This window comes from Lutra lutra, chromosome X (assembly GCF_902655055.1).
Source record: "Lutra lutra chromosome X, mLutLut1.2, whole genome shotgun sequence".
Lineage (NCBI taxonomy): Eukaryota > Metazoa > Chordata > Mammalia > Carnivora > Mustelidae > Lutra > Lutra lutra.
In genome coordinates, this window is record NC_062296.1 from 45,919,720 (window position 1) to 45,937,227 (window position 17,508).

The 17,508-nt window shown below is 33.8% G+C and overlaps 1 protein-coding gene across 7 annotated transcripts in view; it reads right to left on the reverse strand.

Moving 5' to 3' along the window:
• Positions 1-17,508, reverse strand: part of ATRX (ATRX chromatin remodeler) — a 315,263-nt gene that overhangs the window by 174,924 nt on the left and 122,831 nt on the right. For all 7 annotated transcript variants that reach the window (XM_047714735.1, XM_047714739.1, XM_047714738.1 and 4 more), the window contains 3 exons: positions 9,050-9,183; positions 8,435-8,611; positions 1,781-1,874 (listed from right to left, as the gene is read on the reverse strand). In XM_047714735.1, coding sequence (XP_047570691.1) covers positions 1,781-1,874; positions 8,435-8,611; positions 9,050-9,183 — 405 coding nt within the window. The remainder of the gene's footprint in view (positions 1-1,780; positions 1,875-8,434; positions 8,612-9,049; positions 9,184-17,508) is intronic.

Here is a 17,508-nt window from a genome sequence, read left to right on the forward strand (position 1 = left end):
ATGTGCTATTGGTAAGAATGTAAAATGGTACAGCCACTACAAAAAACAATGTGGCAGTTCCTCAGAGTTAAACACAGAATTACCATATATGATCCAGCAATTCCACTTCTGGGTATAAAACCAAAAGAACTGAAAGCAGGGACTGAACAGGTATTTGTACACACATGTTCACAGCAGCAAAGGGTGTAAGTAAGCCAAGCATTCAATGATGGATGAAGAGATAAAATGTGGTACATGCAGACAGGAGAACATTATTTAATCTTAAAAAGGAAGGATACTGTGATCCATGCTGCAACATGGATGACACTTGAGATACTGTACTAAGTGAAATAAGCCAGCCACAATAAGACAACAAATAGTATAAGATTCCAGTAATATAAGGTACCTCAGGAGTCAAATTCAGAGACAGAAGGTAGAATGGTAGCTTCTTAAGGATGTGGGGAAGGGGGAGTTACTGTTTAATGTGTAAAGAGTTTGTTTTACAAAATCAAAAAACTTGTAGAGATTGGTTGTAAAATGATGTGAGTGTACTTAACACTACTGAACTGTATACTTAATTTATAAGATAGTGAAGTTTAGGTCACAGGTATTTTATGATCATCTAAAAATATTTTTAAAAGATAAAGGTACCAATACAAGATATGCATGAAGTTTGAAAACATGATGCTAACTGAACCATTAAAAAAATACTATATGAAACCAAACATATATAAAATGTCCAGAACAGGCATATCAATATACAAAGTAGATTAGCTTTTGCCAGGGAACGGAGGGCAGGAAGAATGGGAATGACTGCTAGTGGGTATAGGGTTTCTTTCTGTGGTGGTAAAAATACTCTCGAACTAGATCGTGGTGGTGGCTGAAGAACTTTGTGAATATTCTAAAAATCACGTATTCTACACTTTAAAATGGTGAGTTTTTGTGTTATGTGAATTCTCAGTTTTAAAAATCTCTCCTTGTATCCCATTATTATTTCCCTAATGTACAATATGTTGCTATACTCCAGGCACAACCTGGTAAGTGCTAATCTAAACAGATCTCAAATGTTTTAAAATTTTTAAGATTGACACCTATGCAGACACACACATCACATTCACACAAACACAAACAGCCCATTTGATAAGTTATAAGAAGATAATATTATTCTGGGGGAAATACATTAGATCTTAGCCAAAAGGCCAACATGCAATATTTTGGAGGAAGCAAAAAAGTTCTTAGAATGGTTAGTATTATCTAAAATACTACACTAAGAAGTAAGCAGAATTTTAAGTAACTACTACCAGTAGCTATGTGTATTAAGAGAACAAACAAATCTTAATTACTATAATACTAGTATATAATTAACATTCAGTGAACATTTACTATCTGCCAAGTAGGCATATTATAAACCCATTCAATGTCCATAATAACCAATTAAGTACTATTGTAATCCCCATTTTTAAAAAGAAACTGAAGCACAGAGTATTCATACAAAGAGCAAATAGTAAAGCCAGGAGGTAGTTTGTCTACAGAGTCTCTTATTTACTACACTATAGCATCCCCCTATAACAACCAAAAAGTACAGTCAAAAGTGTTTTTGCAGTCTGAAAGCCCACCTAATTTATAAGACATAATTCAACCATATTATGTTTATATGTACTTTTTTATTTTCATAATTAGTATCAAATCAAAATATTAAATATTTTACTTTATTAGTAATAGCAACCTTTCTATAAATAACTTGAAGCATGGTTATTCATATGAATTCTTACAATTTTTGAAAAAGTGATACAATAGTTACCTTGTTCTGGGCCGTTGTTCATCTTCAGATTCACTAACTTCTTCACTAACTCCTGATTCCTGGAAATCAGAATCTTCAGAATCTTCACTGCTCACTTGAATAAAAAAAAAAAAATACTAAGTTATTAAATACCTCCCAAAAGAAATTCAATTCACCAAATTTCTCAATACTTTCACATTAAAACATGGACCACTGTGAGACTATCTATAGTATATACATTCGTGGATATTTCACTCATACAGATGAGACCAGTTAATAATTCAAATAGTATTTATAAAAATAATTCAAATGTAGGGGCGCCCGGGTGGCTCCGTGGGTTAAAGCCTCTGCCTTTGGCTCCGGTCGTGATCTCAGGGTCCTGGGATCGAGCCCCACATAGGGCTCTCTGCTCAGCAGGGAGCCTGCTTTCCTTCCTCTCTCTGCCTGCCTCTCTGCCTACTTGTGATCTCTGTCTCTGTCAAATAAATAAATAAAATCTTAAAAATAATAACAATAATACAAATGTATTCTAACTATGGTTATAAAACTATGGTTCTATATTAAAATATAAGTATTAATTGCATGTGAATTAACAAAATGAAAATTTAACTATCAATAAAACAAATTCATTAGTACCAAAGGTGAATAAACAGAATTCTAGTTATTCAAAACAAGCAGAGTAGGCTGACCAAGATGGAGTAAGGGCAAATAGAGACTCTTTTGCCATTTATGACAACTAGAAACTATGAACAGAACACATAAAGAAGTGACCTAAGCACTATGAAAAGGAAACAACAGCAGGCAGACTGGGGACTGAAATAAAAACCTGAATAATGACCCCTATAAAATTGGGGTTGAGGCAGTGAGTGTCCTAGGTTTTTTCCCCCTCCTTTCTTCCTGGTTTCAACAAGAAGACAGGCTGAATTCCAAAACTATTGCAGAGGGTGCAAAACTGGGAGAACTCCATTTCTAGCCATAGCACTGAGAAAAGGGAGCTGGGCCCTACAAATAATGAGAATAAAGGGAATCCCCAATTTTATTTTTTCTCTCAAAAGTTTTATTCTTCTATACCAAAACTGCCACTGTGACACAGGTATCCAAAACCCCAGGAGAATACCAATCTTTCTGGCCAGAGGAAGCCAGGCAGGGAAAATACAAGATGAGCTTGAAATATCTTGTGGTGCCAGAAGTAAAGCAGTGCTTAGAACATTATGGGGGTATATTCAAAGGACACGTGATCCAACTTGAAGGAGCTTCCAATAGCCAAATCTGAAAAATCTAAGTGACAAAATGAATAAGTGGATCACAACTCATAAAATATCTATAAACCCATATTAACATAAATAATGAGATAAATAAATAAGGGAAAACAGACAGCCCTTCCTTACCATTACTAATTGTATAAGTAATGAAAGAAGTAGAAAATCACTGCTAGATAAATGTCACAGTAATTGCTTCAGGCAAGATGAATGCTAGAATTAGTGGGCTGAAGTATGAAGAGACACAGGATATTTGAATAGTCACTCTCCACAAGATATTAATTCAATGTGAATAGAAAAATAGATATTTTTGCAGTAGAAAAACCCAGCAGACACCAAATGAACAAAGCAATCAATATTATTATTACCAGTAATAAGACCTATTGCCATCATACAACCTTGGTGTATGATTAAATGTCACTTTTGTGGTACTCTTGTCAAAATGCATAATAATCTCGGGGCACCTGGGTGGCTCAGTGGTTAAAGCCTCTGCCTTCGGCTCAGGTCATGATCTCAGGGTCCTGGGATCGAGTCCCGCATCGGGCTCTCTGCTCAGCAGGGAGCCTGCCTCCTCCTCCTCTCTCTCTCTGCCTGCCTCTCTGCCTACTTGTGATCTGTCTGTCAAATAAATTAAAAAAATCTTAAAAAAAAAAGAAAAAAATGCATAATAATCTCAATCTAATCATAAGAAAACATTAGACAAATACATACAGATGGACAGTCCAGAAAGTAAGTGATAAATACTCTTCAAAACTCTCAAGATCATGAAAGAAAAGGAGAAACTGTCACAGATTGGAGTAGATTAAGGAGACATCACAACTAATAGCAGTGTGGCATCCCTACATTGGATTCTGGAACAGAAAAGACATTAGTGGGAAAACGAATAAAAAGCACATAAGATCTATAGTTTACTTCAGAGGTCAGAAAACATTTTATGTGAGAAGTCTGATGGTTAAGTATTTTCAGCTTTGTAGGCTATACGGTCTCTGTTGCTCTGTTGTTGTTAAGCAACTGCCTTCAGCTCAGGTTGTGATCCTGGAGTCCCAGGATCAGGTCCTACATTGGGCTCCCTGCTCAGCAGGGAATCTGCTTCTCCTGCTGACCTTTCTCCACTCATATTCTCTCTCTCTCTTATTCTCTCTCTTTCAAATAAATAAATAAAATCTTAAAAAAAAACAATAATAATAATTAAAAAATTAAGCAACTGGGAATGTGTAGGAGCACACAGGTCCACATGCACATACATACAAATCCTCTGATTAAGTAAAATTCTAGGAGCACCTGGGTGGCTCAGCTGGTTAAGCATATGCCTTCAGCTCAGGTCATGATCCCAGGGTTCTGGGATCGAGCCCCGCATCAGGCTCCCTGCTCAGCGAGAAGTCTGCCTCTCTCTTTTGATTTGCCTCTCCCCCAGCTCATGCTCTCTCTCGCACACTCTGTCTCACAAAAATGAATAAAATCTTTTTTAAAAAAAAGTAAAATTCTAAACCTATTTTCATCACTTTATCTTGAAAATTTTCAAATCTACCAAAAATTTGAAAGCATTATCAAATGAACATCTACAGCCCTTCTCCCTTTTATATCCCTACAATTCACTTATTGTTAAGTTTATCACATTTGCTTGCTTGCTCTCTATATATGCACACTTTTTTATACTGAACCATTTTATTTTAGTGCAGAAATGATGACACTTTACCCTTAAGCATAAGGATACTGTCCTATATAACTAAGTAACATTAACACAATTAGAAAAATAACATCAGGGGCACCAGTGTGGCTCAGTCAGTCAGGTGTCTGCCTTCGGCTTAGGTCATGATCCTGGAGTCCCAGGATCGAGATCCACATCACACTGGGCTCCCTACTCAGCAGGGAGTCCCTTTCTCCCTCTGTCCCTCACCCTGCTCTCTTTCACTCTCTCAAATGAATAAAATCTTTTAAAAAATAACATCAATTTAATATCTAATACAAAGACAATAATTACATTTTAAAAATTATCACCAAAATAATATAAGCTTTTTCAAATTTAGGTGAAAACTGAGATTTCACATGTTGCCCCTGATTTACTAAGTCAGCTACTCTCTTGATTTCTCCCCAATGCCTAACTTAAGTTTCCAGACAACAGAGGCACAACAGAGTGTGCAAAACTCGGAAAATCATGCAACTTTAAATGTAGTATCAATCACTATGATCATAATCCATATTAGAAACATAAATATGATGGGATTTTAGTTTACTCCCTCTTTCATAAACAAATGAAAAAATGTAGTATCAATCACTATGATCATAATCCATATCAGAAACATAAATATGATGGGATTTTAGTTTACTCCCTCTTTCATAAACAAATGAAAAAAACGTGTGGGTAATAAATTACCCACAGAAGAGACAGTGGAAACCTGTCAAATCACAAAAAACAAGGTTTTAATAAAATATTTCGAATGTAACTGTGCCTGCTAAAGGACTTTGTATTCTGAACTGAGCCCTCAGAGGCAAAATCCCTATCTCCCCCTTTGCTGAAGATGCACAGGAATCATATTAAGTTATATAACCTGCTTAAATTGCTCAGTTGCTTTATAGAATCTGAAAGACAAGCTTACGGTCATGCTGCAAGGAAATCTTTAAATTAAGCATTCACAAAATGATGTATCATTATTTATTTATTAACAAGAAAATGTCCTTGACATATGAAGTTTATGTGCATGGGGGGAAGCCCTCCTCTTCCTCTTAAACGAGTAACTTCTGATCAACAGCCCTTTAAATATTCAGGGTTCCAAGATTCTTTCCATAGCCCTTCATCTGTACAACATTAGAGGCTCTCCTAGGCCATCTCATCTAATTTGTCATATTATACATACACCATGACAACTCCAAAAACCTGACAATCATCCCAGACTTCTTTCTTTCACATCAGTTAACAAGAGCTAACAATTCAGTCTATGACACAAATCAATTCTCCTCTTCAACAACCACACTTGGTATCAACTATAGCAGTATCCTCCAAGTAGATGCAAATCAAAGCTCTGAGTATCACAGTAATAGGCAACTAATCTGATCATATTATATTCTTGGTTACAATCTTTCAGTGGGAACAATGAGTGGTTGGGCTGAGGCTGTGATTCAGAAGTACTAGTAACCAATGTCCTATGCCATACATGTTCATCAAGCTGTCTGCTTATAAAATGTGCCCTTGTCTGTATGTATAGTATACATCAAAGGTGTTTTAAAAAGTGGTGATATTCCAGGGTGCCTGGGTAGCTCAGTTGATTAAAGCAGCTCCCTTTCGCTCAGGTCATGATCCCAGGGCCCCAGGATCGAGCCCCACATCAGGCTCCCTGCTCATGGAGGAGCCTGCTTCTCCCTCTCCCTCTGTCTGCCACTCTGCCTACTTGCTCTATCTCTCTTGTCAAATAAATAAAATCTTAAAAAAATAGTGGTATTCCTCTGTGGATATACTAAAAACAACTCAATTGTATGCTGTAAACTGGCAAACTGTATGGTTTATGAATTTTATCTCAATACAACTACAATTCAAAAAAATTTAAAAATAGAAATATTTTTTAAAATTAAAAAAATAAAGGAAACTTTCTATGGCTCTTCAGCTTATAGAGCCTACTGTACTCCTCAGACACTTCTGAGAATATTTTCCTATTCCTAGTGGCAAAAAAGGAGCTTATTTGCCCTCCAGGGGTTTGGCAGTAAAGTTTTCAGAATCTGCCCCTAAGAAACCAGTTTCTTTTAACATTTTGTTAGCCAAAATGCTCAGGCAAATTTCACATTTAAGTTTTCAATATAAATTTCACACTTAATTTTTCAATATAAAAAATTAAGTGGTTACTTAAGAATGCTCTCCCCCAATGTTCAAGTAAAATGGACACTCCAAAGAGGTGTGCAATATTTACACTGCAGCCTCACGTACCCATGGGTCCACTGCCAAGTACTCCAATTTAAGAAACGAAAGCTTGGTGTGTAAACGTGGCGATTCACAGACCTGTATCCCTGGGGCTAATAATACATTATATGTTTATAAAAAAATAAAAAGATTTTAAAAAAAGAAAGAAATGAAAACTTACAAGTGTCTCCAGCACTTGATGTCTGTCTTGGCCCAGCTTCATTTCCTGATGTTACTTTCCCTATTCCCTCCTACAGTCTAGCTATACCACGTTAACTACATCCTGTCTACCACCTGCCAAACAGCTTGCAGAGGCTTCTAAAGTTTTTTTCCCTGCTTATATTATAAATCTTCACATCTACCTGCTCTTCAATTACAACTTGGTCTGCTGAGTGAAACTCTTCATCTTTGCGAAGTCATCTCTGGGGATAACTGCCATCCCCCAAGAAGATAAAGAAATCTTCCTTTGTGCCACACTATACAATACCTCTGTTATAGAAAACATCCCTCATGGTGCTAAATTTCATATATTATTAATGTCAATAATTCTCATAAAACTACTGACACCAAACCTGGCTACATATCAGAATTGCATCAGAGGTGGTCTATAAAATATATGGATACCTAGGTTTCACCACCACCATTTATGCTGTAATTGGTTTGGGATGGAGTCCTGTCATACATATATTTCAAAATCCCCAAAATAATCCACATGTGTAGTCAGGCTGAAAACCACCATACAAGACAATGATTTCCTTATTCATTTTTGTATTTTCAATGTTTACTATGATGCTGGAAATACGTAAGCACTCAATGCAGAAGAATTCAGACTTTTAATGTAATGAAAATTTACAAGGTTTGCATATAATAAATTTACCCAAATTAATTGCACCTTCTCTCCTTCCTTAGGAAAGCATTATTTCTTCCTGCAGATACAGACAAGCATTTTATTTATTGTCATATTTATCTTTTTAATCTAAGTGCGTATAACTACTGAAGGTTAAAAATATTCTTTGTGTCATCTCTCAAGTTTCCGGATTCTCCTCACTCTAAATTCTTTATTTCATTCTCATGTAAGAAAACAACTGTTACCAGTGTGCGGATATTCACTTAATATATCTTGTCCAGATACACTCAAATTTCATTACTATAATTAGTTTATAAAACCAGTATGTTCCTGGGGCACATGGATGGCTCAGTCAGTTAAGTGTCTAACTCTTGATTTCAGCTCAGGTCGTGATTACAGGGTCATGAGATCAAGCCCCACGTTGGGAACCACACTGAGTGTGGAGCTCACTTGGGATTCCCTCCCTTTCCCTCTGCCCTCCTCTTTCACAGGGAGAAGCAGACACCCCACTGAGCAGTGAACCTGATGCAGGACTTGGTCCTGGGACTCTGGGATCATGACCTGAGTGGAAAGCAGATGCTTAACTGACTGAGCCACCCACGCACCCCCTCCTTAAAAAAAAACAAAAAAAAACAAAAAAAAACAGTATGTTCCTTACATTCAGAATTAAAATGTCTTACCTTTCCTTCTATTTCTACCTTTGGCTTCTTTGTGTTCTTTAGGCTTCATCTTTTTTTCTTCTCCAGATTCTCCATCACTCACAGTGAGTTTGTGCCTCAAAAGCCTATGTCTGTACCTTGGCTTCTTAGATTCTTCAGAATCTGAATCTGATTCAGAATTGAGTTGAATTTTTGCTTCTAAATGGAGAAAATCAGTAAAGCCTTCAGACTTTTTTCCTTTAAAATGTTTTATAAAACTATTTAATTACCAAGACTTATGAAAAAGATCAGAACTTGCATTTACTTTGATAACAATGTTAATACCAGACAATCTCATATATCAGACTTGATTACTATGATTAAATATTGATTAAAAATCACCAATAGACACTTGTAGATTTTTTAAAAAGTAAAAAATATTTTGCTTTAAAAATCATCTGTTTATTGGCAAAAACTGACAAAATGTGCACAATTACTACCAGATACTCAAAAGGAGTAAAAGTAGTAGTAAAGTTTTAAATATTTTAATAAACTCCAAATGCATATATTATGAAATTTCATGCTCAGATAGTCCTCAAAGACTGAATTGGTCAAACAATCAAGTTATGAGATCCTATACTTCTCAATGGAGCTCACCCTCATCTCCCAGGTTTTCTTCACTGTGTTTTCCAGTTCTTTTTTTCCCCTCTTCTGGTTCATCATCTGAAGATCCATCCTCATCAGAGGAAAGATTGGCTTTAATTTCTTCTAAAAGCATCTTCTTGGCAATTCTTGAGTAAAAAGACAGTTAAAAAAAAACTATATATTTGGTAGTGAAGTATAACAAATTAAAAAAAAAACTTCTATCAAAATAGAAATAAATGTGCAAAAAGATTTTATACTGTCAGTAGAAGACTACCAAAACCACATTTTAACTAAGCTACCAACCAAAACTTTTGAAAATGCTCTTAGTACTGATTTTTTTCTCCCAATTCTACATACTTCTGCAATTTATTTAAAAATCTGAGGGACATTTCTACCATTTTGACCAACTGCAATTTCATGCTGCATAATCTTCTAATCCTATATTTGCTCTGCTGCCATCATCCAACAGCTACAGTATCAGACAGGCCCATGTAATAAATCAACTTATTTAGAAAAATGGCATTCCAAGACAAAACTCCACATGAGAAGACTATTCAAAGCAAAACAATTCTTAGAAAATCAATGTGTAATAAACCACTTTCTTATCAAACAGTGCCTCAAACTGGTGAAAAATATTTTTGGCACTTAAATTTCCATTTAATTCACAAATTCTGTTAATGAAATGAAAGCATATACCATATACTAAGTATTGAAGCAATCAGAAATCCCTAATAATATTCAAACTAGGGCAGATAAGAGAAGGGACATGAGTGCTATTAATTATACACATGGTAAAAGAACACAAAATACCATAAATGAGTCTTCACTTTCCCAAAAAGTAGACAGTGCAGTAGCCTCACTCATACCAAAATTTCTCAAGATGTTCCTCAAAGACCAATTTGTTAATGGAAAAATCAACTGCTAAAAGCATGAAAAAATATTTCTTTAATGTCATCTTATGTTAAAATAAAATATAATCCTAATAAATTTCCATGTTTACGTTAAAGGAAAACACCTGAAAATGTTAAGATAAAAGCAATCATGCAGCTTTTGTATAAGATGAAGTGTTTTGCACCTGGCGTGTCTTTGTGATATAAATTTATAAATCACAGCAACAAAGGAATACCTTATAAAAAGGTTCAAAAGGAAGGCAGCATGATTCTTAGTTTTCCATGAACTAATAATAACTCTTACTATGGAATAAAAATCCATTCTGCAATAAAGATTCTCTCTAGCTCAGTCAAAAACTTCCAGGTGGCATTATGGAACTTCTGTTATTTTTGGATTTGAAACACTCCTTCAGATTTCTTAACATACATTCACATTTCAATCAAGATTCACTCAATGGTAGGAGATGTTAATGCCTTGGTAATTTTATTTGAAAGGCAGACTGTTCGTTACTAGTTTTATTCAAAGATACATACTAAAGGCACCAAATAAGACTGAAGCAAATAGGTAATCACTTCATAAATACTTATTATCTGCCTTTTGGTGCTTCCTTCCCTAAATAGACAAATTAGAAATACTTAGACAACAGAGAGAGTTACTAAGTGCTAAAGGAAACCACAGATAAGTTTGCTTTTTTGAGGGTTTTTTATCTGATTTGTTTCAATAAAGTGAAGATTAGATCACTCCAATTTAAATCCTACTGGAGTTGAGCTATAAAGTGTTGTTATTACACTTCTACATCAATGGTTTGCTGACTTGGATTGTACACAGTAAACTTTTTAAAATGGAGAACAGTACAGGATTGTCAAGTTCTCATTTCACCAAAAATAAAAATATGAAGCTAAAATTGTTTATTTTCATCATTTTATAAAGTAAAGACTATTTGAACATACCCTCCACAAATTAGGAAACAGTTTCAGAATGAAGGGTAGTTCTCTAAATTTAATAAAAGCATCTGTCTAGAAAAACTCTCTAAAATCTTTAATGCACACTATATTTGTCATTTCCCATGGACAAGGAAAAACTTTCTTGAACCAATTTGGGTAAAACCACTGTTTTGGAATGAATGTGGGTACACACACACACACACACATAAATGTAAAGTGTTGAATAATAGATTGCAAATAGAAAAACAGTTCACTTGCAGTTACAAGATCTTATATAACCATTTGGGTAGTACAATAATAACCAATAAAAATACAAGTACTAATTTAATCACACTGAAGGTTACTTCAATCACCTGATTTCAGTTTGTATTTACAAGTTCAAAAGAAGTCTAAAATTCTGTATTATCTGTAAAGACTTGGTTCATTTTAAGAAATCATAAGATTTTTCTTCTTTCGAACTCTAGACTCTTAAGAGAATGTCTACCAAATGGAAGGTCAAAATATGTAAACCTACCTACACTTGATCTTAGCCAAAAGGCCAAGAAGCGATATATGTAAACCTACCTAATTCATACTCAAGTTCTAGACTGTCATGAAAAAACGGAGAAATATGATACACATGATTTAAGATACAATTCTATGTCAACTGTGAAATTACATAATAAATTATGGAAAATTAAATGAGAGCCATACACTGAAAAATTACATGATTTATCAATCAACAACCTTCATTAAGAACATAATATATAGAACAATCACAATCACTTTAGAAACAGGAAAAAATTACAGAATTCAGAGAATGGTCATTTTTCTCCAAACTGAAGTTACATACAGAGTGATGGAGATTCCCTTAGCTTTACCTCCCTAAGATGGTTTAGATTTACCCTCTAACACCTTTTGACCAATGGAAAACCTAATGTATAGTCCTGTATATTAAGCCCTAAAAAGAATAAAGTTAAATCATTTTTCATGACTGATGGCTCAAGCCCACTCCATCAAAGACACACTGTATCATAAACCTAGCCTATCACATAACCTACACCTCAGTTAGAACTTAGTTTGAAGGACCTAAGGGCTGAGGCTGACCTTCAACCTGAGTAGTCAGCAAACATGCTGAGGTGAGATGTGTCCCATCTACAAAGCCTGCTGTGAGATGCTTTAAGGGAAACTCCACTACCTTAACTCTTGAGTCACGGGCCACAGAGACTTCAAGGACATCATCACTCGAGAACCAGCTGAGGCTGGCAAAGCATCATTTTGGAGGCCTCGGCTGGACCCGTGCTGGTATGCATGTGATGGATGTATAGTCATGATCCCTAGTTGATTTGTTTGCTCTGAAGTTTCCTTTCTTGAGGCTTTCCAGGACGTTTCTGAGAAAATCATCCAGGCAACAAGGTACTGCCCCCCTGGAATCTCAATGCTCAATATTACATCTTGGGACAGGTGTAGCATCCAAAGCAGTCACGACTCTATCAGAAGTATTAGAGGCACAGGCTGTGCCACTCTGTGGCAGAAAACCTGGGCAGAGCTGGAAGTAATGGAGCCACTCCTCCATTTTCCTGAAAGGGAGGGAAGGGAGAAGGGGAGAAAGCAAAACAATATGGGAGGAAGGGTAAAAACCCACACACACAAAAAACAATGATTGGAACTGATGCACGAGAGAATAATAGAACCCCAAAACCCAAACAAGCTAAGGCTTCTAAATCACATAATACCAAAATAATGTCCTATGACCCTTTATACCTTCAACTACTATAAGGAAGCAAAAATAAAATAAGGAATCACCCCAAAAATGCAAAGACAAACACCCAAGCAGGAAAAAAAGAGAGAGAGAGAAAGCCAAGAAAGCCTTTGGTTATTCTGATCCTATCTAGAAAGGAAATGCATAAATGTTCCTTGTGTAATCACTCAAACAGAGAAAGAAAGTAAACTACCTCTTACAGGTACATAAATCAATAATTCAAAACATTTAATTTCTAAAATAGGAGCAATCAAGAGAGGGATCTGGTGCACCATGGAGGTTTTAGAGAAACAGCCATTACAAAAGCACCACAAAATTTTAGAGCCCCAATTCTGCCATTTGACAGATGAGCAAACAGGTGCAGAAAGGGAAAATGATGTGGCCAAAGAAACAAAGCTAGTTAGTGGCAAAGCAAGAAGTAGCACCTAAGATGAATCCTGAATCCTAACACTCTCTAACCTTACTATGCTAGTGTTACAGTTTCTGCTCATTCACTACTACCATGCTTATGAGTACCTGGTGAATCTACAACAGTCACATTCTTAAAGAAAATCATATTTATTGATTTCCAAATATGTATTCAGAAATGAAAGTATTGAAGCTTCAATTTTTAAAAATTTTTAAAAAAAGGTCTAAACATCTTTAGTCCAGTATACTCCATCTCTAAAATCTCTTGACAGGCCATCTCAGATACAGCCCTATAATCTACTATTTTATCTTTTAAGAGGTTCTGAAAACAGGTTTAAAGAAAATTGCTAAGTCAAAAATACCAATAACTATGGTGCACCCATACACAAAGATGACAAATTTTTTTAAAAAGTGTTTACATTTTGTGTACAATACAACAGAATTAATTTAAACAGAGAATTGTTTTTTCTAAACAGAGAATTCTGAGTAAGATTATAGGTTTAAATGCATACCCTTTAGAGATACAAAACAAGTATCTAAGTATATGCTATGCTCAAATACAATACCATATTCAAAATGTTGAGATGTAAAACAATTCAAATGACTACAGCCAAAGAATGTTAAAAAACTTTTTGTGAAAACAAGGTTGAACCCATATTCTTCCAGTAAAGTGTGAGGCATTAACAAATGTTATATGTACTTCAGGGTTAATAAAAATAAGTATTTCAAACTGGGTGATAGACATTAAGGAAGGCATGTAATGTAATGAGCACTGGGTATTTTATAAGACTGAAGAATCATAGGCCTGTACCTCTTAAACCAATAATACATTATATGTTGACTAACCGAATTTAAATTAAAAAATGTTTTAAAAAAACTAAAGTATTTCATAGAATTGCTATGGATTTCCTCATCTTCAAAATCTGTATTAGTATTTTTTTAACTCCTTAGTTCAAAATTAGTATTCTTGATATGAACCCTTCTATAAAAAATGACTAAGGCATATGATCTGTACCCAAAAATGGTGGAGTTTGAGATAATAATGATGTAACTAAAGAATCAAAAAGCTAAACAATAGTTTCAAACATTTGTTAGTCATATGTCCTACAATGTTTGCAGTTACTGAAAAGCAGCACTGTTTCCCTTTTTAGTGAGGGTACCAGGAACATTAGTATCAAATAACTTTTTTAAAAAATCTTAGTAGAAATATAAAAGCTGTATGAAATTAAGAACCCACAGTTTATTAGCAATTTATACACAGGCTATAATGTTTGACTAAACTCAAATAACAAAATGTGCATTCCCTGATTTTATGTAAAATCTAAAGCAGTTTTAGAGGAAATTTAAACAGGAAAAACTTTATTAACACTGATATAAATTTAGAAAATTTGATATTAAGGAGCTAGTTTAATATTTTCTTATACTTGAAAGGTAAAAACAGGATTGACTCCTCTCATTTTTATTTATAAACTTCAAAGCTAAATACAAAGGAGACATATATTAAGTCAGGAAAATGAATCATTTTTGCTATCACTAGAAAATGCAAACTTCCTTTGTCGGGGTGGGGGGTGAGGGTGGGGCTATTTTCCATTCTCTAAAAGTCCCAATATCACCAAAGAACAGAGAACAGGAAAGAAGGCTAGATATAATGTTTAAATCTTAAGCAGAGAGACCACCACTGACAATGTTTATTTCCTTGCTGAAAATCCTAGCATGAGAAAGAGATCTCATGACAACTGCAACCAGTTTAGTTATCTACAAATGGATCCTATATACAAGACTAGACATCTATATGTACTTAAATGACTTACAATACTTACCTGCACTACAAAAAAACAGAGTAAACTGAAATGGAGTTACCTTAAAATTGCCAGGCATTTAAAACCCTTACTCAAACAAAAAAACAAGTAAAATGCTTCATTTAAAATGCTAGCTTTGTTTTTCAAAACAATAAAGGAGAACCAAAGCAATTTTGGTAGCCAAACAGGACCACCATGAAAAAAAAAATATTTCACAGAGAAAAAATTATTCCAGATTTATCAAATTCATATAAAAAATAAAGACATGTGTAGAAAATAAACATTCTAAAAAGTGCTTAAAATGGAAACCAAATGAAAAGTCTTTTGTTGAAGGGACCTGAGATATACCCAATCCATTAAACATTGCTGAGATCAGGTAAGCAATCATTAAATATATTCATTAACATGAACAACATCCAGGAAAAATTAATTACTTTTGAAAATATGCTGAATTAATAGTACAGAACCTTTATCAACAGAATACCTCCACCAAATCAGTAGGGGAAAAACAATCATTGGTGTATTTTCCAGCTGAAAAGTAAAGTATTACCAAATAACAAAATAATTGGAAATCTTTAAGGGTACAGTGTAGTCCCACTATAATTAAATATAGAACTTCTATTAACAACAGACAATCTTTAAGCAATCTCCACATCAAATTTTGCTTTTATGTAAATATTTAGCCCCACTGAGAAAGAAACTATGAGAAAACTATGGAGTATTATTAGACCCAATTGAGCATTCTTCAAATAGAAGGTAAATGTTTTTATGTGTGTGCCAGGGGAGGGTATCCATATAAAAATCTCAGCTTTTAGTCAAATTTGAAAAAAAAGAATGCTTAGAAAAAAAATCTACAAATAAAGAACATACTGAAAATAATTCTTTTTCAGAGAGAATGGACTCCTTACTGATTTAGTATGCAACCTCTAAAGACAAACCTGGTTTAATGATCCTCAACACTAACACTGTTAAACTTGAACAAACTAACATCTTATCACTGAGGCTAATTCACAGTATAAGTATTCAGATACAGGACATTAGAAAAATGTCTGGTCAAAATACCCCTTTTACAGAATCATAATATATCTTCGATGCCAGCTAACTGTAGAAATGCAACCATAATTTTAAAATTACATAAATAAATGTTTTTTCAATGAAAGAACCAATTTAAAATGCAATAGGTATTTGAAAGGCTACTTAACATAACGGCACATTAAAATAATGGACTTTGTAAAATAACGGACATGTGTAATTTAAATAACTTTACAAACCATTTCATATTATTCTCCCTTTCAAGAAGTACATAAAGTCTAAACTATAAAATTCTAAGTCAATTCCCAATTATACAAAATTCAAACTATAAAATTAGTCTACTATTTATATTTTTTCTAAAAAGTTCAACCAAAAAAAAAGTTAAACTGTCAATATATAATATTTTTTCATTGTTTATTATATAAATGCAATTTAACAGAAATTACTTTACAATTTAGACCACTCTATCTCGCAACAGCATACATTTACTTTCAAATATGAATGATGCTACATAACAGTATGCTAAAACAACAAATTTATATATTCACACCTACTAAAATATTCAGGACATGACTAAGTTTTCTAAATGACTCCAAAAACTATCATAGCATTAAAAATAGAAAAGACAGAAACAGTAGTGCAATCCACTGTAAAACTCTCCCATAAAGTTATATGTAAGTATATATTTCATATGTAAGTATATATGTTTAAGGGATTATAAAGTATTTACTTCCTCAATATCAGAAATATCAAAACTTCTTTGGCTAAAAACTAACCTCCATATCTTGATTTTAACAAATTCTTTCAACTTTCATGAAAAGATGCATTATAATTAAAATTAAATGCCTGAACAAGAAAAAAGTTTTTTAGAAATTTATTGCATCCAAAAACTTAAGCATTGGCATTAATACACTATTTACCTCTCCATTAATGTCAAAACTGAAAATGTATTAACAACATTGCTAAAAAGTCAAAGCATATGAAATGTATACAGAATTTATACACAATTACACAATTGTGTACAAATTTACACACAATCACAATATGCTGTATACTAAAATACATCCTACTCAAAAATGTGAAAATGGTAACTATAATTCCAAGTCTTAATCATGATCCGCAAATAAATTTTTTAAAAGTTGCTTAGTGCATATTCAAATATGCTCAAATACATCATCTATGCAAAAACAGTTCCAGTGGGTATTTGTATGCCCACCGTGAGTATTAGATACCTCTTTGGTATGTTGAAAATGAATCAAGTTACTAATGATATATTTTATAATGGCACACTGAAATAAGTATCATGAAAAACATGTTCAAGATAAAATTCATTTTTCTCAAAAGTACTGAACAGTGTTGCATTTTTTAATCAAAAATACAAGATGGAATTAAATATACCTTCCAATAAAATATCTGCCAGTTACAGAGAGATATAATCAATCAACTTAAAAGATGAAAATGATATTCATATTTTGACAAGTTCTAACACAAATATAAAATTATCATACCTCAATGACACTCATTTGGTGGCTAAATATGAGATTAAGGTTCATCATGTATGTAGTTAAAATAGAATATAGCATGCTTTAAACATTATTAGCCTTTTAATAACATTTGAGTCCTCATGGTTTACAGGAAAACAAAATAGTAGTCTAA